The sequence below is a fragment of the Suncus etruscus genome, chromosome 14, assembly GCF_024139225.1.
Source record: "Suncus etruscus isolate mSunEtr1 chromosome 14, mSunEtr1.pri.cur, whole genome shotgun sequence".
In the NCBI taxonomy this organism is placed as follows: domain Eukaryota; kingdom Metazoa; phylum Chordata; class Mammalia; order Eulipotyphla; family Soricidae; genus Suncus; species Suncus etruscus.
The window spans coordinates 81779339-81802259 of record NC_064861.1 but is presented as its reverse complement, the minus strand read 5'-3'; the positions used below and the strand labels follow the sequence as shown (position 1 = coordinate 81802259).

The window sequence follows — 22921 nt, the reverse complement described above, 5'->3', positions numbered from 1 at the left end:
TCTAACTCAATAAATAAAAAAAATTTTTTTGGGTCATACCCATTGGTGCTCAGGGGTTCCTCCTGGCTCTGTGCTCAAAATTCGCTCCTGGCAGGCTTGGGGGACCATATAGGATGCCGGAAATCAAACCTGGATCCACCCTGGTTGGCTGTGTACAAGACAAATGTCCTACCTCAGTGCTATTATTTCTCCAGCCCCTCAATAAATAACGTTTTAAAGATTGGATGGTACTAGACATAAGACCCAGGCACCGGGCCCGGAGAGTTAGCACAGCAGCGTTTGCCTTGCAAGCAGCTGATCCAGGACCAAAGGTGGTTGGTTCGAATCTGGTGTCCCATATGGTCCCCCGTGCCTGCCAGGAGCTATTTCTGAGCAGACAGCCAGGAGTAACCCCTGAGCACCACTGGGTGTGGCCCAAAAACCAAAAAAAAAAAAAAAAAAGACCCAGGCACCACCCAGAGCACCAGACTTGAGTGCGGCCTGGCCCTAAAATAAACACACACACACACACACACACACACACACACACACACACACACACACACACACACACACACACACATTCTTCTGAACTCTGTCTGAAATGATCCAAAGCAAAAAATAACTATAAAGAAACATACCGCTTGAAAATAGTGAAATGATAATAACGCATTAGTTATTAAATTTAATACACTTAGTTTTAAATTTTGGTTCAAAATTAAAAAAAATGTCATGGGGCTAAAGATATAGTAGAGTGGATAAGGTACTGGTCATGCATGGTTTTATTTTTGGGGTGGGAAGAGGTTACATCCTGCTATACTCAGGGTGCTTTATACTCTTGACTCTGCACTAAGGAATCACTCCTGGTGGGGCCTGGGATGGGGAGGATCATAGGGGATGATGACAAAGATCAAACCCAGGTTGGCTATGTGCAAGGCAAGAGCCCCAGCCGTTGTCCCATCAGTCCACTCCCTTGGGATTTGTTTTGCTCCATTTTGCTTTGCTTTTGCGCAATAACAGCTCGGTCCTTCGTGCACTCACATAGGGTCACTAGCTGTCCTTAAACTTTGCTGGAGATCTGGGGTTAGCAGTTCCCTTAGAAACACGGATACCAGGGGCCGGGAAGGTGGCGCTAGAGGTAAGGTGTCCGTGTCACGGACGCGGTTCGTGAGCACATAGCCAGGAGTAACCCCTGAGCGTCAAACGGGTGTGGCCCAAAAACCAAAAAAAAAAAAAAAAAGAAAAAAGAAAAAAAAAAAAAGAAACACGGATACCAAGGCTCAGAAGCGTTGTCCCATTGTAGAGACAGGAATATCCAGTTTATCTGAGACATCAGGTAGATCTCGCCGCAGAAACGTGCAAAACAAAACAAAAAAAAAAACAACAAAAGAAAACAAAAACAAATTCCCAGGGGCCGAAGCGGTGGCACAAGAGGTAGCCTAACCTAGGACGGACCTGGGTTCGATTCCCGGCCTCCCATAGGGTCCCCCAAGCCAGGAGCGATTTCTGAACGCAGAGCCAGAAGGAACCCCTGAGCGACACCGAGTGTGGCCCAAAAAGCAAAAAAACAACAACAACAACAAAAAAAAAAACAACAACCCCAAAAACAAAGAAACAAAGTCCTAGAATTTGTTTCATTTATCCCTTTTCATCAGGACTTGCAGGAACTGGGGAGGAGCTGCCGAAGGTCGCAGAGGGGCGGGGCGGCCAGCAGCGGTGGGGCGAGAGATGATTGGCCGCGATCCGCCTCTGGCCCCGCCCTGCCAAACCCTCATTGGCTGCCTAGCACCCTCGGGCGTGGCCTGGGAGGTCATTGTCTGCCCTTGGGCGGAGAGGGGAGGTGATCGGGCCGGAGGAGGACGCACAATGAGGGCCTTGCGGGTGAGGATCCCCACATCTCTGGGCTCAGGCACCTTGGCATCGAGACTCCCTCTGGCTTAAGGGGGTTCCCTCCTGACAGCAGGGATCCCCAACAGGACAAAAGCCCCGGGTTTGAACATTGATTTTTCCCACCACCCCTAATTCCGGAATGTAGGCCCTGCCCTGGAAATACAACACCCACTTTCTCTCCCCCGGGTTTTTGAGGCAGGCTGGGGGGCCCCTAAGCACCCCTTCCCTGCATTCAAGCTCTGTCTGAGCCATTCCCGTTAGTACCAGAATCTTCCCTCCCTTAAAAGGCCAGATTTGACAGTCTTGGAGCATAGGCCCCAAAGGCCAGGCCTTCTCTCCTTTGCCCTTCGGGGCTTCTCCAGGGGACGATTGGGGGTATCGTCCCCCCATATCCCCCCCTTGCAATTTCAAACTTGCTTTTGAGATGCTCCCGTGGATTAGGAGAGAAACTAGATGGTCCCCAGGGCATCTGAGACTCTAATTCTCTTGTACCCATTTTGGGGTGCCCCCCCAGACACCCTCCCCCTTCCCAACCCGACTGTCCACTTTGCTCTCCCCAGATCTCCCAGGCACTGGTTCGAGGCTTCAGCAACAGCGCCCGGAACCGCTTTGAGAACCGAGTGGCAGAGAAACAGAAACTCTTCCAGGTAAGGCTGGGCCAGGGAGAGGGCACCCTGGGTCACTGGGGCAGGAGCTGGGCCACGTAGCTGCAGCTGGGGGGCTCCTGGTTCTCATTCCACTCCCCTAAACCTAGGAGGACAATGACATCCCCGTGCACTTGAAAGGCGGTGGAATGGACAATCTCCTGTACAGACTGACTATGCTGCTTTGCACAGGGGGTGAGTACTGGCCCTCCCCAGCCCCGGCCCCCCACTTCCCAAAGCTAGGGGAAGGGAGACATCTAACAGATCTCCCTCTAGGACTTGTTCTTGTCCACTTCGGGGTGCAAATTAGAGTTGGGTGAAACCTCATAGCCTGGGCTGAATCAAGATTGAGGTCTCCGGGGTCGGAGAGATAGCATGGAGGTAGGGCGTTTGCCATGCATGCAGGACAGTGGTTCGAATCCCGGCATCTCATATGGTCCCCCGAGCCTGCCAGGAGCGATTTCTGAGCGTAAAAGCCAAGAGTAGCCCCTAAGCGCTGCTGGGTATGACCCCAAACCCCCCCCAAAAAAAAAAAGATTGAGGTCTCCAATCCCCCTACCCAAGGTATACTTTGGCACTGAAACTGGTGGACATTCTGGGACCGGGGTCAGTCAGTTGGGTGTTGGGGAGTCTGTTGGGGCTTTCAAAGCAAAAGGTGGGGTTCAGAGAGGCAGTTAGGGTCTCACTCTGTCCCCCTCCCGCTCTAGGTACCATCTACACCTTGTACTTCCTTGGCTGGGCCTCCTTCCCCCACAAGAAGAGCTAGGAACCTGCAGGAGCAGAGGACAAGTATGAACCCATGCTGGAGTATGGGCTGGGCACTGCAAGGATTCTGAAGCTCTGGGTTCCACCTCCAGCACCCCCAAAATAAATAAATGTGCTGGCCCCTCAGGAATCCAGCTCTTTTCTGGCTTGCACACACACACACATCCTCCAGCCCCCTTTTTCACCAACTGCTCTTAGGCAGGATCAGGCTTGTGGCTAGGGTGTAAAGCTATAAGGCTCCATAGCTGCCTCTTAGGGGATGGGGACCTGCGGTGGGGCCCTCAGGTAGAACTGGGGTGATATTCTGGGATGGGGGCCTCTCCCCACAGCCTGAGGGAAGGTCCATAATATAAAGGAGGCAGGGGCCGGAGCGGTGGCACTAGCTGTAAGGCGCGCCAGCCTAGGACGGACCGCAGTTCGATCCCCCAGGGTCCCTCAAGCCACGAGCGATTTCTGAGCACATAGCCAGGAGTAACCCCAAGTGTCACCGGGTGTGGCCTTCCCCACAAAATATAAATAAATAATAAAAGGAGGCAGACCAAGAGCAAGTGAAGCTGGCCTCAACCCAAGACTAAAGTTAAGGGTCAAACTGAGGACCAGGGGGGCACTGACCCCCCCCCAGCCCCCAGCCTAGCTATGCAACAGAAGCGGTAATTTCTCATCCTCAGCTTCTACAAGACCTGAAAAAATGAGCAACAGTAAAAAAGCAGAAAGGCTCATTAGGGACCCAAAAAAAGAAAACCGACAAGGGCCAAGATTATAGCTCCAAAAGCATGTGTAAGGCCTAGGTTCAATCCCTGACACTATGGGGTACCCTGACATCTGAGTACCATAGGCATGTGCCTCCCCCAAACAATAAAAATAAAGGAAATGGAGGGGCCGAAGAGATAGCACAGTGGTAGGGCATTTGCCTTAGATGAAGGACAGTGGTTCAAATCCCAGCATCCCATATGGTCCCCTGAGCCTGCCAGGAGTGATTGATTTCTGAACGTAGAGCCAGGAGTAACTCCTGAGTGCTGCTGGGTATGACCCCCCCCCAAAAAAAAAAAAAAAAAAGAAAAGGAAATAGAGAGATGGGGGAGGTGGGTCACTCATGAACCTGCTCATATGCTTTGCATGCAGGAAGCTTGGATAAATCTCTGGCTACAGTTTCCCCAGGACTGCTGGGTGCAACCCCCAAGCACAGGCAGGTGTAACCCCTGAACACCAACCATCGGGTGAGGCCACAAACCAACCCAAAAATAAGAAGCAGATTCCAGAAAGAGCAGCAACTGGGGTGCTTTTATTTCCTCCTGCGCCTGGCAGGCCGGAGCAGAATACAAAGGCACTGACTGGAGCTTTGGGCTGCCTGGGTGGTGCCTGGACTGACTGGGTGTGCCGAGGTGTGGAGTGATTGTTGGGAGCCCAAAGGAGGCAGGTAGGCCCGTAGGGTGTGGAAGCCACACAGGGCAGGGCTTGGCACAGGTGCACAGGTGCAGGGGAGGGAGAGGAAATGGGAGTGTGACAGGGGCAGGGGAGGACAAAGGGGAATCTTGGGACAGGGCTGGTAGGGGAGGGATGGGCCCTGACTACCAACAGCCAAGGGCTGGAAAGGCTGATGAGTCTCAACAGCATTTAGTAAGATGTGGCTGCAGGCAGGATCAGCTCTGGGAGAGACCAGAAGGGTCCAGGCGACGCCTTAGCGAGATGACGAAGAGGCAGGGAGGGATCCATTCAGGAGTACATGGTGAGCTGTAGCCACTGCAGAGAAAAAGGCACTGTAAGGAGCAGGGACAGGACACCAGCTCCTCTGCTGTCATCCAGGGGCTGCTGGGAATGCTGGAGGGAGCCCATGTTCCAAACTGGTTCATTGGGACGAAGCCCAGTTTGGGGGTACTTACCTCCTGGATGTTCACTTGGATCTGGCCACTGCCATCTTTGTCCAGGGATTTGAAGGCACCTGAAAAGAAAGAATTAGGGATTAGCTTTTAAAGTGGAAAGATGAGGGGCCCAGCGGTGGTGCAAATGGTAGGGCGTTTGCCTTGCACACGCTGACCTAGCATGGACTGTAGTTCAATCCCCCAATGTCCCATATGGTCCCCCAAGCCTGGAGCGATTTCTGAGCACATAGCCAGGAGTAACCCCTGAGCGTCACCGGGTGTGGCCCCCCCCAAAAAAAGTGGAAAGATGATATGTCTATATAGGATATATATATGGGATGATGATAATAATAGTCAGTCACGCCCAAGTGCTCAGGGGCTATTCCTAGCTCTGGGCTCCACAGTGACCCCTGGTGGTGCTCGGGGGACCTCACGTAGTGCCAGCGATAAACCAAGGTCAGAGAAGGGCAAGCCTTCACCCCTGTGCTATATTCCCTCTCTCCAAAGCTAGCCCTTCCCTGAGTACTGATTCAGCATGATGTGTTTTCTCTATGTTCTCATTTAATCCAATAATGTGAGGCGAGTGCCATTCTGAAACAAGGTACAAAGCTAAGGTACCCCAGGTCACAGAGCAAGAAAGTGCTCAGTGGGGCCAGAGTGATAGCAGAGATAGTACAGTGGGTAGAGTGTGTCTTGCAGGAGGCCAACTCAGGTTCTAATTCCATATGGTCCCCTGAGCCTGCCAGGAGGGATTCCTGGGTGCAGAGCCAGGAGCCTCAGGACCTCTGAGTGTGATACCCACCAATAAAATAAAGTGCCAAGTGATGGCTCCACCTCACTCCATCACCCTGGAACCAAGACTCCAGCAGCTTCCACAAGCCCCAGTTCCAGCCAAAATTGGATCAATAGGCTCCCCCTTCCTGCCTGCAATCTGGTGTGATTCCTGCTCCGCCCAGAAAGGCAACTAAAATCAGCTAAAGTAACTGAGTGACAACCCTTGCTTCCTCTTGCCCAGTTACCATCTCACAGACCTACACATCACATGATGCAGATACTGTTATCTGCGAGCATGTAGTTACTGATGGGCGCTTTATGGGGAAGGGAAGTGGAGGCCTCCCAATCAGTGCTCAGAAGAGCCAGTAGGACTCAGTAGTCCAAAGGTTCAATGTGGCCAGAGCTATAGCACAGTGGGTATGGCACCTGCCTTGAAAAACAACCAACCCAGGTTCAGTTCCTGGCATCCCAAGTGATCCCCTGAACACTGCCAGGAATGACCCCTAGCACAAAGCCAGAAATGAATAAACCCCTGATCACCACCTGGTATGGCCAAAAAACAATAACAACAAAACAAAACAAACAAAAAACAACCAACAAAGGTTCAATATGAGAGCCCTGCAATGCCTAGAATTTCCCAGATCATCCAGGCAGTGTTTAAGAACCCTAACCACTGGACTATCGTCCCAGCAATGTACAGGCCCAGTAGTATAGGGAGCCAGCAGAGTCATGCAGTTGGTGTTCAGGGGTGTATCCATGTAGTTTTACAGATCAAGGCCTGTGTTGCCTCCTCCTGCCCATGATCCTGCTATTTGGGCCTCTAGCTGTTAACCTAATGGCCATTTCTTGGGCCTCTTCATCATAACTTACCTTCGTCCTAGCACACCCCCTCACTTCCTGTGCTGCCTCTCTTGCCCCCATTTTCACATTTTGTTCTTGGATTTTGGGGGTTTGTGGTACCAGGGGTTGAATCCAGGGCCTCACACATACAAGGTAAATGCCTACCATTGAGTCATAACCATAGCTCCTGTTCACATATTTATCATTTTTTGGAGTTTCTTTTTTGTTTTTTGGGTTACACCTGGTATCACTCAGGGGTTGCTCCTGGCTCTGTGCTCAGAAATCACTCCTGGCATGGGATGCCAGGATTCAAACCATAGTCTGTCCTGGATCAGCTGTGTGCAAGGCAAACGCACTATTGACATGCTATCTCTTTGGCCCCATGCTATCTCTTCGGCCCCTAGTATTTATTAATTCTATTCTCATTCTGGGTATTTCCTTAAACCTAAATTCAAGAAGCTGGCATGGATAGTACTACAGTGGGTAGGGAAATGACCTTGTGTGCAGTCAACCCAGGTTCAAACCCCAGAATCTCATATGTTCCTTTGAGTCCCACCAGGAGTGAATCCTGAGTTCAGAGCCAAGATTAAACAAGCCCTGAGGCTTAGTGGGTATAGCCACCAAAAAAAAAAAAAAAAAAAGAACCAAACCCAATCATGTCCCTTCTAGAAACCTGCAGACCTGCAGGCGCTCCACTGACTTCAGAGTCTGAATATCCCTTAGCTTGACATTTACTTCCCTGCATGATCTGGTTATGCTCATTGTTACTGCCTCTTTTCACCACTAAAGCCAAGTCTGGATCTGCCTTCCACACAGTAGTAGACCCAGGGTTGATCCCTGACATCTCATATGGTTCTCCCTGCCTCCTCGAACACCACTCTTTGATCCTTTACTATATATATCAAGTGCCTTCAAGACTTCAAAGTTCAACTAGTCCTCTGGGCTTCAGTTCCAAATTCAAACCCCATCCTTTCTCTCACTGCCTCAACTCCTAGTATCCCATCCCAGCAGGAACTTGCCTCTCCTGTGCTGAAGACGGGGAGGGCAGGAACAGGGCTTTTTGGGGTTATTGCTGTGCCGCTGACATTACCCAGCTCCTGGTCAGGTTCACAGGTGACCCTAGTCACATCCCCAGCCAAGAAGAGAGCTTGAAAAAACTCACGGAACATGGCATCTAGCCTGACAAGGCAGCTGATGAAGTTGTCAAAATCCATGTTCCCTTCTTCATCTGAGTAGCGGCGGATGATCATGTTGTAGAGATGGTCATTCAGTTGGAATCCTAAAGGGGCCACAGAGATAGCATAGTGGGTAAGGAACTTGCCTTGCTTGCAGTCGACCCCAGTTTGATGCCCAGCATTCCATATGGTCTCTACCCTGGAACCCTGCCAGGAGTGATTTCTAAGTGCAGAGCCAGGAGTAACCCCTGAGTATCACAGGGTGTGGCCCCAAAATAACAACAACAAACCAACTTGGAACCCTAAAGAGATTTAGATTCTTGTATGGCAGCTTCGCAGCCCAATCTCCTTGTGACCCCAAGATTCAGGTGCAAGACAGCTCTGGGGGGCTGTCCCAGGAATCCCATTCTGAGCTAGTGTGATAGCACAACAGATGATAGGTCATTTGCCTTGCACGCATTTGACCTGGGTTCAATCCCCAGTATCCCATATGGTCCCCTGAGTCTGCCAGGAGCAATTTCTGAGCTTAGAGCCAGGAATAATCCATGAGCACTGTTGGGTATGACCCAAAAACCAAAAAAACAAATAAATAAATAAATAAATAAATAAAAGAATCACACTGCCCTCCGCCATCTGTCATACCTGCTGCCTGAAAGGCCCCTGGGAGTTCACTACTGCCGATGGTCCCAGAACAGTCTGTGTCAAATTGCTTGTATATGGCCTGTGGGAAACAAGAGGTCGCGATTCCACTGAGTATTGTGAGGGACGGTGACCACATGGCTTGGGGAACCTCGGGCTAGTGCCAGATGTCACATACCTGCCACTTTTTGATGTTGTTCCACAAGTACTTGAATTCCTCAAAACCCAGCTTGCCTGTAGTGTCGCTCTGGGGGGAGGGTTAAGAAAAGTTTTGGGGGCCGGGTGGTGGCGCTAAAGGTAAGGTGCCTGCCTTGCCTGCACTAGCCTTGGACGGACCGTGGTTCGATCCCCCGGTGTCCCATATGGTCCCCCAAGCCAGGAGCAACTTCTGAGCACATAACCAGGAGTAACCCCTGAGCATTACCGGGTGTGGCCCAAAAACCAAAAAAAAAAAAAAAAAAAAAAAAAGAAAAGTTTCGGGGGGCCGGAGAGATAGCATGGAGGTAAGGCGTTTGCCTTTCATGCAGGAGGTCATCGGTTCGAATCCCGGCGCCCCATATGGTACCCCGTGCCTGCCAGGAGCAATTTCTGAGCCTGGAGCCAGGAATAACCCCTGAGCACTGCCGTGTGTGACCCAAAAAACACACACACACAAAAAAAAAAAAAAGAAAAAAAAAGGGGCCGGGCGGTGGCGCTGGAGGTAAGGTGCCTGCCTTACCTGCGCTAGCCTAGGAGACGGACCGCGGTTCGATCCCCCGGCGTCCCATATGGTCCCCCAAGCCAGGAGCGACTTCTGAGCGCATAGCCAGGAGTAACCCCTGAGCGTTACCGGGTGTGGCCCAAAAACCAAAAAAAAAAAAAAAAAAAAAAAGAAAAAAAAAGAAAAGTTTCGGGGGTGGGGGGTTCGGAGCGGAAGTGCAAGCGGTAAATTGCCTTGCCGGCACTACCTAGGACAGAACGTGGTTCGATCCCCTGGAGTCCCATATGGTCCCCCAAGCCAGGAACAATTTCTTAGCACATAGCCAGGAGTAACCCCTGAGCATCACCAGGTATGGCCCAGAAACCAAAACTAAAAAAAAAAAATCTATCTGAATAAGATAATAGTAGCAAAAACATCATTTACAACGTGTTATACATTATGCTAAACTTTGGCATAAAGCTCAAATGAGATATTGCTATAAAGTCATTTGGTTAGGGCCAAATGACCAATGGGTTGGGCCTTTGCCATGCATGCAGCCAACCCAGATTTGACCCCTGGCATCCCATAAGGTCCCGAGCTTGCCAGGAGTAATTTCTGAGCCTAGAGCCACGAGTAACCCCTGAGCACTGCTGGTGTGGTCCTCCCCACCAAAAATACTGGGTTAGATTCTGGGTAAACTGAGGAATGAGAGACCTATTAACCTTGCTATCTCTGAGGCCCCCCTTTAGGATTAGAAAAGAAAAAAGAAAAGAAAAAGCAAAGCTCCTTCACCCCAGGCCTCCCTCACAGCACAGCCAAGGATACGTCCATCACAGCCACCATGCTGCGACATGTGTCAATGCCAAAACCATCTGTCTTCAGATCCGGATCTGTGGGGGGCAGGCGGAAGGTCAGAGGTCATAAGTCACAAGGACCCTGTGCCCCTCCTCCCCCCTTAACCCTGGTCAGCCCTGATCACTCACGTCGCGTTACGATCTTGTTGAGGATGTTCATGAGTTCTGTGGCGCTGACCTCCATGTCCTGCATGGGGGTCAGAGGCTGAGTCAGCGATGACTTAAAGGGGTTCGGGGGGTGGGGTGGGGAGTGCCATAAAGGAAGAGTGAAATTGTGGGATTGCCAAGGCTGAGTGGGTGTATCTGTGAGAGCAGGGGCAATCCCGGGGAGGCAGGAAAAAGTGGGGGAGCGTGGGCGGGGGTCCCAAGGTACTTACATCTCCGGCCAGTTGGGCAAAAAGCCTCCGAAACTGCCGGACCTCTTCACTCTCATTGGCCTCAATGTTGGAGTAATGGGTGCGTGGGGGCTGCAGAAGGAGGCGATCTCTGAGTGGGTGGGTGTGGGGGAACGTCCGAAAAGGCTGGGGGTCGACTGCCAAGGGTTTAAGAGCTGAGGGGACAGGGCTGAGACTCGGCTAAGTCAAAGGCCTAGCGCCGGGTGAGTCTTAATGTGGAAGTGGGTAAGAGGGAGAGAGGAGGTTTCTCCAAAGGGCCAAGGATGGTACCCCAATATCTCAGAGTGAGAGGAGCGTTGCTGGGCTGCTTACCGGGGGCTCTGGATTGTACTGGGCAGCCGCCTCGCTGGAGGGGAAACAAAGGGGCGTTAGAACGAGGGGGTGGGGTCTCCAACGGTCAGGACCAGAACCCACACCCCAACTCCTCCCAGCATCCTCCAGGCCTGCTCTAAACCTCAGCCCTCCTTCTCACTCTTTGTCTTCACCTGTACCCACAGATCTGTACCCCCAGTAGTAGGCTTCACTCTACCCAGATGTACTGAGCACATCTTCGGATGCCCCAAGAGACCCAGTGCCTGTGCAGAAGCGATAGGACAGCAGGTAGTGTGTTTGTCTTGCACGCAGTAGACCCAGGTACAATCCCCGGCATTTCCTGAACACTGTCAGGAGTAATTTCTGAGCGCACAGACCAGGAATAATAAGCCCTAAGCTTCGAAGCCAGTGGCCCAGAAACAAAAACAAAAAACAAGAGATCCAAATCCCTGCAAGAGCGCCCTTCTGAGCAGCTCCACCAGATTTTTCTCAGCCTGATCTCCTCAGGGCCTGGCATCCTAACCTACTCACGACCCCCCATTATCGTGTCTGCCCTACATCCCGCTCCAGGACAATCAGTCCGCCCTTCTGGTGATCATAGCCAAGGCAGACAGCAGGCTCCGCTGGACAGGCCACCCTACTTCCACTAGGGCATCCTTCTGCTTTGGGAGTGGTAGGAGTGATATGGGTTTGGGGCTGCACCTAGCGATGCTTAGGGCTTACTCCTAGATGTGTGTTCAGGGATCACTTCTGGCAGTGTTTGGGGGATCAGTAGTGCCAGGGATCGAACACGGCTCAAATAGGTACAAGTCAAGTAGCTTAGTGCCTGAATTCTCTCTCCAGCCCCTATATTTTTCTTTCCATTTTCTTTTTTTGTTTTTCGGTCAACCCGGCAGTGCTCAGGGGTTACCCTGGCTCTCAGCTCAGAAATCGCTCCTGACAGACTCGGAGGACCATATGGGCTGCCGAGGACCGAACTCTGCTCTGTCCCATGGTAGCTGCAAATGCCCTACCGATGTGCTATCTTTCTGGCCCTAACCCCTCTATTTTTCTACCAGACTCATAAGGCTCCACCCTCTGCAGGTGCTTCTTTATTCAAGGAGAGCATGCTGCACTCACTTCCAGAAAGCCTTACCTTCCCAAACTCGCGGGATCCAACCAGATCTCATACCCTTAATAGTCAAACTCCACCCCTAAAAGCTGAGCCCGCAAAAAGCCAGCTCCTAGACTTGCTTATTTATTTATTTTTGCTTTTTGAGCCACACCCGGCGATGCTCAGGGGTTACTCCTGGCTCTGCTCTCAGAAATCGCTCCTGGCAGGAGACTCGGGGATCATGTGGAATACCGGGATTCGATCCGGGGTCTGTCCTGTATTGACCGCGTGCCAGGCCAACGCCTTACCACGTTGTACAATCGCTCTGGCGGCTTCAGTCTCCTAGACTTGGAAGACTCCATCCAGGTCAGCCCAGGGGACAGACAAGACCCGGGTTACCCCTCAGGCCACGCCCCTCCTTCAAACCACGCCCATATACAAACGAGGCCACGCCCACCAGATTGCTCCCATCACCCCGCCCAGGATGCGCGCTGGGCTGCCTGCAAAGACCACGCCCCCTGACCTTGCCCAGGAGTGCAAGGCAGTCAGCCAAGACCACGCCCATATGACCCCAAAGACCACGCCTATCTGTCAACAAGGCCCCGCCTTACCTGATGGCGCTGATGACACCGCCCAGGATGCGCATGGCCGTTCCGCCACCACCGCCGCCTCCTCCGCCGCCACCGCCACCGCCACCGCCGATCAGGCCTCCGATCACATTGCCCAGGCCCCCTCCGCCCCCGCCGCCTCCCCCGCCGCCACCGGCGCCGCTGATCAGGCCTCCAAGCACATTCCCCAGGCCCCCGCCGGCGCCGCCACCGCCGCCGCCGCCACCGCCCTTCAGGAACGAGTTAACCAGGAACATGGTCGAGGCTCAAGATGCCTGAGAGGGGAGGAAAGAAGGGTCAGTCAGGGGTCGGGATCCCCGACAGCTGGACGTGGCGCAGTCATCTGAGGATCACTCCCCCCCAGGCGGGGATCCAACCCCAGGATTGGACCTGGGGGGCGTCTATCCCCCCAGATGGGTCCTGGCCTTGCTGGGGAGAGTTCTGGGACCCCAAGTCTGAAATTCCGCCCCGATCTGAGATCCAGAGCTCCGGGCCTGGTCTTGGGGGGTCCTGAGCCGGTCACGCAAGATCAGAGGGCGTGGGTCTGAACCCCGGGACCGGGTAACGGTAATCCGATTGTAGCTGCAGGCCCCCGCAGCGTGTGCGGTCCTCTCCCAAATCCGGGGTTCATTTTTTAGGGCCGGGATGGGATAACGGGGGGCTGGGCTGGGGTAGCGGGGGAAATCCCTGAAGCCGAGACTTTAAGGTCCCGTCAGGTCGGGGGTGCTCCGGGGCCGAGCTCCGAGCCCCCCGATCGCTCGCTCGCAGCCCCACTTACGCGTCCGGGGCCGATGGTCCGAGCTGCTTCGGGACCTCCGGCCGCGTCCCGTTCGGCAGGGCGGGGCCGTGACTCAGGCGCGGCTGCCCGGGAGGCACCGCCGGACCCTCCGGGCCTGTCCGCGCGGTCCTAGCGCCGAGCTGCGTCCACTGCGCCTGCGCGCTGCGGCCCTTCTCCTTCAGGGTTTATGGCCGGCCGTTCGGGCCTGCTCCGCCTTGCTGGGAATCAGGCTCCCGGGGTGCTAATCACGCCTTGCCCTGTCCTGCCCTGCCGTGCTGTGGCATTGTTCTGAGGTCCCCTGCCTGCCCTTTTCCCGCCCAGGTGAAGTCACCCGGGGAAAACTCCCCAGTGACTTGGCAGTCGCCCTGCCCGCTGGTGTCTCCTAGCATGATCCTATGGAATTTATTTATTTATTTTTGGAATTTCTTTTCTTTTTAGAATTCCTTTTTCTTTCTTTCTTCTTTCTTTCTTTCTGTCTGTCTTTCTTTCTTTCTTTCTTTCTTTCTTTCTTTCTTTCTTTCTTTCTTTCTTTCTTTCTTTCTTTCTTCCTTCCTTTCTTCCTTTCTTCTTTCTTCTTTCCTTTCTCCTTCCTTTCCTTCCTTCCTTTCCTTCCTTCCTTCCTTCCCTCCCTTCTTCCTTCCTTCCTTCCTTCCTTCCTTCCTTCCTTCCTTCCTTCCTTCCTTCCTTCCTTCCTTCCTTCCTTCCTTCCTTCCTTTCCTTTTTCGTTCTTTCTCTTCTGTAATTTTTTGAAGGGGTCACACCTGGTGGCACTCAGGAGTTATTCCTGGCTCTGCGCACAGAAGTCTCTCCTGGCAGGCTCCTGGAACCATATGGGATGCTGGGATTCAAACCCGGGTCCGTCCTGTGTTGGTCACGTGCAAGGCAAATGCCCTACCGGTGTGCTGTCTCTCCAGCTCCCACGTATGGAATTTCTCCCCAGAGTTGTTGGCTGGGTTCCCTAGCCTTGCCCAGTAGCTACTTCAGTAGCAAAAGCCTCCACTTGTAGCAGAGATTGAGGTTAGCCTCAATTTTTCGGGGATCCTGCAAACAGTCTAGTGATGATTACAGGGTAGGACGTCGCCCCTCTGGGTTTTCTCTGCCCCCCTCCCCACTTTTCTCCTGGCTGTATTCTTCCCACCCGCCAGTCAAAGTCGCATTGACTTTTCCTGCATTGGCTCAACAAGTGTGCTGTCTCCAAAGAATCCTCCGGGCAAAGCTGGCAAGGGCGGAGTGGGGGGCAGAGAGAAGATTTAGACGTTTCTGGTTGGCTCCGTAGTTCCATCCTCAGCCCTGAGCCCTTCTGATACCAAAACTTCTCAAAGGAAGCCAAGCCCGGCCCTCCACAGAGCCCTTGGGGTCTGAATTCTGGATCTCCCCACTGAAGATCACTGAGCAACGACTTTTCAAACTAAAACAAGTCCAGGGCTCCCAGGCTTCCCTTACCAGGCCCCTGTCTTTTTTGTTTTGTTTTGTTTTAGGGCCACACCTGGTGATGCTCAGGGGTTACTCCTGGCTATGCGCTCAGAAATCGCTCCCAGCTTGGGGGACCATATGGGACGCTGGGGATCGAACCCATGTCCGTCCTGGGTCAGACCCGTCCTGGGTCAGACCCGTGCCTACCGCTGCACTATCGCTCTGGCTTCGAGGCCCCTGTCCTTTTTGTTTGTTTGTTTGTTTGTTTTTGGGTCACACCCAGCAGCGCTCAGGGGTTACTCCTGGCTCTATGCTCAGAAAGCGCTCCTGGCAGGCGTGGAAGACCATATGGGACGCCAGGATTCGAACCACCGACCTTCTGCATGGGAGACAAACGCCTTATCTCCATGCTATCTCTCCGGTCCCGAGGCCCCTGTCTTAACTGTCAACTAGGATGCTGGCTTTGCAGGATTGAGGAAAGAGATACCCTCACCTCTGCTGCCCCCCATCGATGAGCACTGCAACCTGTGTGTTTATCCTTGCCTTTTATGGCAACAAGGGAAAAGCAGACTAAACTGATAACAAAAATTTAATAAGTAGTACTGTGCTACTGTGTCTGTACCTGGAGTTTTTTGTTTTGTTTTGGGCCACACCAGATGACCCTCAGAGTTTACTACTGGCTCTGCGCTCAGAAATAGTTCCTGGCAGGCTCGTGGGACCAGATAGTATGCCAGGTAAGTCCTGAGTTGGCTGTTTGCAAGGCAAACACCTTGTGCTATCTTACTCTGGCTCCCTCGCTGGCTCTTTGTGATACAGCCCACCTGAATTTCCCAGGTTATTAAATCTTCTCTATCAGCCAAGGTACAGAGCTAAAAAAACAAAACAAAAACAACAACTTGTTTTGTTGGAGTCAGAAGGATAGCATAGCGGCTAGGCCTTTTATGGCTGACCCATGTTTGATCCCCAGCATTTCATAGCCTGAGTCACCAGGAGTGATTCCTGAGTTACAGTAACCAGGAGAGCTAGGAGTAAACCCTGAGCACCGCCAGATGTGGCCCCAAAAACAACAACAAAAGGCTTTCGTGAGATTGACCCTGATTCAGTCTCTAACACCACCACATAGGAGTGATCTCTGAGCACAGAGCCAGGAATAAACCCTGAGCACCGTTGGGTGTGGCTCAAAAATAAAAAAGCCACAAGCACCCTCAGTCCAGTGGGAGGAAAGATGAGTAATTTCTCTGCTTTACCAAACAGTCTCTGATTTAAACGCCCTCATCTCAACTCTTTGGCACTATCCTCCCGTATGGATTCTTCCATACTATAATGAATAGACTATCAGCTCAAATAACAAGATCAGCCCAGATAAAACCACAGCCTCTGCTTCCTGAGGGCTTGCTGGGGCCCGGCCAAGACAGTGTAGGCACAGTCTTGTTGCTGAGGCAGGGACTTAACAGGAAGGAAAGGGAGACTTTAAAGGCAGGGCAACATGCTTGGAGTCAAAGAGGGTGGCAGAACCAGGTCCAAACCCGGGCCTGGCTGATGTCAAAATTTAAAGTGATGATTAATGTGGATTTCCTCTTCACACACCCCTTCCTGCCATGCTCAACAGTTTCTGTTTTCAGTCCCCTCCAGACATCATTTGCTGTAAGACATTTGCTTAGGCTCTGCCCTCTACCTGGAACACTCCCACCAGTACCTGTCTTCCTGGTTTTTTGACTATTCAATTCAGGTTTTGGGTGTCAGCTCAGGAGTCACCTGAGCCATCCTTTTTTCACCCACACTGAGAATAAATGGTGTTGAGTGCTTGTAACACAGTGTTTTCCAACAGTCACTGCCAATTGTACCCATCGCCTTCTAGAGCTGTCTCCTTGACCTTTTTATTTATTTATGTTTTTGGTTTGGGGCCACACCCGGCTCAGGGGTTACTCATGCTCTCTGCTCAGAAATCGCTCCTAGCTGGGGCCAAGCAGTGACACAAGAGGTAGGGCACTACAGCACTTGCTAACCTAGGACAGACCACAGTTTGATTCCCCTGCATCCCATATGATCCCCCAAGCCAGGAGCAATTTCTGAATGCATAGCCAGGAGTAACCTGAGCGTCACCAGGTGTGGCCTAAAAACAAAACAAAAAATAGCTCCTGGCATGCACGGGGGACCATATGGAATGCTGGGATTCGAACCACTATCAGTACTGAATTAGTTGCATGCAAGGCAAATGCCCTACCACTGTGCCATTTCTCGGCCCCTAGACGGTGACTTGTTTTGTTTTGTTTTGTTTTGTTTTGGAGTCACACCCAGCAGCACCAGCAGCACTCAGGGGCTACTTTTGGCTCTATGCTCAGAAATCGCTCCTGGCACGCTCGAGGGAACATATGGGATGCCTGGATTTGAACCACCACCCTTCTGCATGCAAGGCAAATGCTCTACCTCCATGCTATCTCTCCGGCCCCTAGAAGGTGACTTTTTTTTTGGGGGGGGGTTTGGGCCACACCCGGCGTTGCTCAGGGGTTACTCCTGGCTGTCTGCTCAGAAATAGCTCCTGGCAGGCACGGGGGGACCATATGGGACACCGGGATTCTAACCAACCACCTTTGGTCCTGGATCGGCTGCTTGCAAGGCAAACGCCACTGTGCTATCTCTCCGGGCAGAAGGTGACTTTTGAGGTCTTAGTCCATGAAGGTCTTGGGCTACTTGTTACCAAAACATAATCCTTCAACTGATGCCTATACCAGTTATTCTTTCCACAAGGAAAGCAGAGAAATGGGATGATTCATTTGAGACCACATAGCAAGGTTAAATATTAAAATGTGAACCCATTGGGACTGGAGAGATAGCACAGCTTTAGGGAGTTTGCCTTGCAGCAGCCGATCCAGGACAGATGGTGGTTCAAATCCTGTCATCCCATATTGTCCCCCGTGCCTGCTAGGAGCGATTTCTGAGTGCAGAGCCAGGAGTAACCCCTGAACATCACCAGGTGTGGCCCCAAAAGCAAAACAAACAAACAAACACAAATTTGAGTCCATGGGGTTGGAGCGATAGCACATTGGACCTGGCTAGGCCACCGTTTTGCAGGTGGGAACCCTCGCCTTCCTTCAGAGAGAGGAGCTGACAGGAAGAGGTTCTCAGAAGTGGCCTCGCTTGCCTGTGAGCATGGCAGAACCTGGTTGCAAGTCAAATAGTGGTTGGTGCCAAATAGTTGTGTGATGATGTGATGACTAATTTGGATGACTGTCCTCTATTGCCTGTGGACGGTGAATCAAAGTTTGCCAGTTAGTCAGACAGGGGAAGTGAGAGGAAGAAATTCATTATAAGGAAATGGCCCATACAATTATGTTGGATTTTTGTTGTTGTTGTTGTTGTTGTTTTTGGGCCACACCAGGTGGCGCTCAGGAGTTACTCCTGGCTTTGTGCTCAGAAATCATTCTTTTTTTTTTTTTTTTTTTTTTTGGTTTTTGGGCCACACCCGGTAACGCTCAGGGGTTACTCCTGGCTATGCGCTCAGAAGTCGCTCCTGGCTTGGGGGACCATATGGGACGCCGGGGGATCGAACCGCGGTCCGTCTCCTAGGCTAGCGCAGGTAAGGCAGGCACCTTACCTCCAGCGCCACCGCCCGGCCCCTCAGAAATCATTCTTAGCAGGCTCTGGGGATCCTATGGGATGCTGGGGAGAGAACCCGTATTAGTCAGTGTGTGCAAGGCACACAATCCCTACCCTCTGTGCTATTATCTCCAGCTCCAATTATGGAGCTGTTTTTTGTTCTGTTTGGGGCCTCACCTGGAAGTGTTTTGGAAACCAGGTGGCACTAGGAACCAGAGATGGAACTCTAACCTTGGGCTCCCACAGGCGAGGCCTGAATCACCTCCTTGTGCCCAGAAACATTTCACTGTATTTTGTTTTGTGACCATACCTAATGGTGATCAAGGATCACTCCTGGCAGGAATTGGGGGAGCATCTATCTGGGTTGCGGGATTGAACCTGGGTCGGCCACATGCAAGGCAAGCCAGCTGTACTCTTAGAACTACTTGCTGTACTAGCAGGGTTGATTCGATGCTCACTTGATCGCTCAAGCACAGTTAGAAGCAATCCCTAAGCACAATACTAGGTGTAACACCCCAGCACTGCTGAGTGTGGCCCCAGAACACACCAAAAAATAACCCAGGTTCAGGGCTGGAGCTGTGGCACAAACGGTAGGGCATTTACCTTACAGGTGCTAATCTAGGACAGACCTTGGTTTGATCCTTCAGCGTCCCATATGATCCTCTAAGCCAGGAGTGATTTCTGAACACATAGCCAGGAGTAACCCCTGAGCATCACTGGGTGTGGCCCAAACACCAAAAAATGAAAGAAAGAAAGAAAGAAAGAAAGAAAGAAAGAAAGAAAGAAAGAAAGAAAGAAAGAAAGAAAGAAAGAAAGAAAGAAAGAAAGAAAGAAAGAAAGAAAGAAAGAAAGAAAGAAAGAAAGAAGGGAGGGAGGGAGGGAGGGAGGGAGGGAAGGAGGGAGGGAGGAGAGAAAAGAACCCAAGTTCAGATCAGAGAGATAGTACAGCATGTAGGATGCTTCCACTGCATGCAGCTGATCTGGTTTGATCCCTAGGATCCTTTATAGTCTCCTAAGAACCATCAGGAGTGATCCCTGAGTGCAGAACCAGGAATAAACCCTGGGCACAGCTGGGTATGGCCCCCTTACAAATAGACAAAATAGCAGGTGCTCACTTGTGCTTATGAACAAACAACTACAGATACTGAGGTACCAGTGCTCCCCTCCACCCCAGGTCCAAGTCCTTTGCTAGAACAGCTCACAGGACTCAGGACACAGCGGTTTCTTGAAGGACAGTGGAAGCAGGTGACCAGCAGATAAAGAGAGTGCATGGGTGATGTCTGAGGGTCCTTAGTGTGGAGAGTTTGTGGAGTGGGGTGCAGAAGAAGCGGGTTGTATCATTCACCCTCCAGTATGGATATCCCCACCCACCTGCTGCACCCTGTTCTGGAAACTTCCTCTCCGGGCAAGACCAACCTCCTGCTCCGCTCCAGAGTCATCTCCACTCAGCAGTTGGACTTGTGGCTGAAACTTTCAAACTTTTCCCTGTGGATTTTCAGTGTCAGACCCATCAGGAGCCACCCAGTTACCTCACTAGATAGAAGTTTCTCTTTTTCTTCTTTCTTTCTTTCTTTCTTTCTTTCTTTCTTTCTTTCTTTCTTTCTTTCTTTCTTTCTTTCTTTCTTTCTTTCTTTCTTTCTTTCTTTCTTCTTTCTTTCTTTCTTTCTTTCTTTCTTTCTTTCTTTCTTTCTTTCTTTCTTTCTTTCTCTCTTTCTCTCTTTCTCTCTTTCTCTCTTTCTCTCTTTCTCTCTCTTCTCTCTCTTCTCTCTTCTCTCTTTCTTTCTTTCTTTCTTTCTTTCTTTCTTTCTTTCTTTCTTTCTTTCTTTCTTTCTTTCTTTCTTTCTTTCTTTCTTTCTTTCTTTCTTTCTTCCTTCCTTCCTTCCTTCCTTCCTTCCTTCCTTCCTTCCTTTTTTTTTTTTTTTTTGGTTTTTTGGGCCACACCCGGTAACGCTCAGGGGTTACTCCTGGCTATGTGCTCAGAAGTTGCTCCTGGCTTGGGGGACCATATGGGACACCGGGGGATCGAACCATGGTCCGTCCAAGGCTAGCGCAGGCAAGGCAGGCACCTTACCTTTAGCGCCACCGCCCGGCCCCCCTTTCTTTTCTTTTCTTTTCTTTTCTTTCTTTCTTTCTTTCTTTCTTTCTTTCTTTCTTTCTTTCTTTCTTTCTTTCTTTCTTTCTTTCTTTCTTTCTTTCTTTCTTTCTTTCTTTCTTTCTTTCTTTCTTTCTTTCTTTCTTTCTTTCTCTTTCCTTCCTTCCTTCTTCCTTCCTTCCTTCCTTCCTTCCTCTTTTTCTTTCCTCCCTCCCTCCCCCTTCCTTCCTTCCTTCCTTCCTTCCTTCCTTCCTTCCTTCCTTCCTTCCTTCCTTCTTCCTTCCTTTCGTTTTTGAGCCACACCCAACAGTGCTTGGGTGACTCCTGGCTCTGTGCTCAGAAATTGCTCCTAGTAGGCTCGGGGGACCATATGGGATGCCGGGATTCAAACCACGTCCATCCTGCATGCAAAGCATATGCCCTACCACTGTGCTATCTCTCCGGTCCCCTCTCTTGCTCTTTCTCACTTCAGAAAAATGGCAGGTTTGAGGCCAGATAGGAAAGGAGTTAGGGCACTTGCTTTGCAGGTGGTTGATCCCAGTCCCATCCAGCAACCAATTATGGTTCCCAGAGCACAACCAGGAAACCCTTAAGCAGAGTTCAAGTAAGCTCTAATACATGACACTGCTATGTGCCACCCCAAAATAAAACAGCAAAAAAGTGGGAGATGGGGTCCGAGAGATAGCACAGCGGTAGGGCGTTTGCCTTGAACTCAGCTGATCTAGGATGGTCAGTGGTCCGAACCCTGGCATATGGTATCCCGAGTCTTCCAGGAGTGATTTCGGAGCACAGAGCCAGGAGTAACCCCTGCATGCCGCCGGGTGTGACCCCAAAATAAACAAAAAATTGGGTTGTAGTTCAGGCACACACACACAAGCCTTCAAGTCCCCTAGTTGGATCCCCAGCACTACATGATTCCCCTAGCACCATTGGGTGTGGTACTATGCAGAAGCCTAAAAGGCCCAAGACTACCAGGGCCCAGTGCTGCAAGGCTCATGCCCACCCAGGGTCGCCAACATGTAGAGACCAAAAGCCAGGGACTGAGAGAGGAGAGAACAAACAAAGTATATGTTTTATTCCTCCTGGTGTCTGAGGTCTGCTGCTGCCCAGGGGTGTCAGAGAGAGGGAGAGAGTTTGATGGAAATACACTGTCCAAAGGTGGGGTGGGGGGAGAAACACTCCTGTTCAAATAAGATAGAAAAGCAAATAGATTCTAGGGGTCAGAGAAATAGCACAGCAGGAGGGCGTTTGCCTTGCACGCAACAGATCCTGGACAAAAGATAGTTCAATCCCAACATCCCATATGATCATCCGTGTCTGCCAGAAGCGATTTCTGAGCGCAGAACCAGGAGTAACACCTGAGCGCCCGCCCATCGGGTATGACCCAAAAACAAACAAAAAAAATAAATCAAAAAAAATTCGAAAAGCGAATAGATTCAAAGCAGGCAGCATTTATCCGATGCTTTATCTCTGTCCCCTTCAACCCCAACCCAGCCTCCGACCCCTCCAACCTCCGACCCAGCAGGCACTGCTCTCTGATCACTATTCTGGGGCCACCCCCTCAATGTCCAAGTTTCTCCTTTTATACCTGCCACGACGAGGAGTGTATCCAAGGGGTGAGTCCAGGGGGCGTGTCCAGGTTAAACAGTCATCACAGACGTGGGTATCCAAGGGGTGTGTCTAAGTCTAACTGCTAAGTGGGGTTCTCCAAGGCACGTGTCCAAATCCAACCGCCTTAGCGATGGTGCCTCCAAGGCCAGTGTAGACTTGGTGACAGTGTAGAAACAGTATCACTAGAGACAAGCATAGGACTGACTATCTGTCCCTTTGGCCCAAATACTGCTGAAAGTGACCCCACGGCCATCTGAGACTGCTTAGGAGGCACACTCCTCCACACCAAAGACTTTTCTTCCTGGCTTTTCTAGCTGGGTAGACTTTTCTTTTTCTTTTGTTTTGGGGATTCCTGGTTCTCTGCTCAGAAATGGCTCCTGGCAGGCTCTGGGGATCATGTGGGACGTTAGGGATTGACTGGTCGGTCCAGGTCAGCGGCATGCAAGGCAAACAACCTACTAGCTGTGTTATCGCTCCAGCTCTTTTGCTTCTATTCTCTTTCTTTCTTTCTTTCTTTCTTTCTTTCTTTCTTTCTTTCTTTCTTTCTTTCTTTCTTTCTTTCTTCTTTCTTTCTTTCTTTCTTTCTTTCTCTTTCTTTCTTTCTTTCTTCTTTCTTCCTTTCTTTCTTTCGTTCTCTCTTTCTCTCTTTCATTTTCTTTCTTTCATTCTTTCTTTCTTCTTTCTTTCTTTCTTTCTTTCTTTCTTTCTTTCTTTCTTTCTGTCTGTCTTTCTTTCTTCTTTCTTTTTCTTTCTTTCTTTCTTTCTTTCTCTTTCTTTCTTCCTTCCTTCCTTCCTTCCTTCCTTCCTTCCTTCCTTCCTTCCTTCCTTCCTTCCTTCCTTCCTTCCTTCCTTTCTTTCTCTTTCCTTTCTTTCTTCTTTTTTTTTTTTGGTTTTTGGGCCACACCCGGCGGTGCTCAGGGCTTA

The 22921-nt window shown here is 51.0% G+C and overlaps 2 protein-coding genes across 3 annotated transcripts; one reads left to right on the top strand and one right to left on the bottom strand.

Moving 5' to 3' along the window:
- The first annotated feature begins 1789 nt into the window (after window positions 1-1789).
- LOC126027687 (cytochrome c oxidase subunit 7A1, mitochondrial) lies at window positions 1790-3408 on the top strand. The gene is made up of 4 exons (XM_049786692.1): window positions 1790-1860; window positions 2430-2516; window positions 2624-2708; window positions 3221-3408. Exons 1-4 carry the CDS (start codon window positions 1846-1848, stop codon window positions 3277-3279), a joined length of 246 nt encoding a protein of 81 aa, XP_049642649.1. The 5' UTR covers window positions 1790-1845; the 3' UTR covers window positions 3280-3408.
- A 1467-nt stretch (window positions 3409-4875) lies between these two features.
- CAPNS1 (calpain small subunit 1) lies at window positions 4876-12778 on the bottom strand. Of its 2 annotated transcripts, XM_049786654.1 has the most exons (11): window positions 12718-12778; window positions 12510-12570; window positions 10806-10839; window positions 10476-10565; window positions 10228-10285; window positions 10070-10134; window positions 8744-8812; window positions 8569-8647; window positions 7914-8030; window positions 5159-5217; window positions 4876-5018 (listed from the first exon to the last, which is right to left on the bottom strand). In XM_049786654.1, exons 1-11 carry the CDS (start codon window positions 12761-12763, stop codon window positions 4992-4994), a joined length of 705 nt encoding a protein of 234 aa, XP_049642611.1. In that variant the 5' UTR covers window positions 12764-12778; the 3' UTR covers window positions 4876-4991. The 2 variants fall into 2 exon arrangements, with proteins under 2 accessions (XP_049642611.1, XP_049642610.1); XM_049786653.1 differs by having other exon boundaries at window positions 12510-12778.
- Between the last annotated feature and the right edge of the window lie 10143 nt (window positions 12779-22921).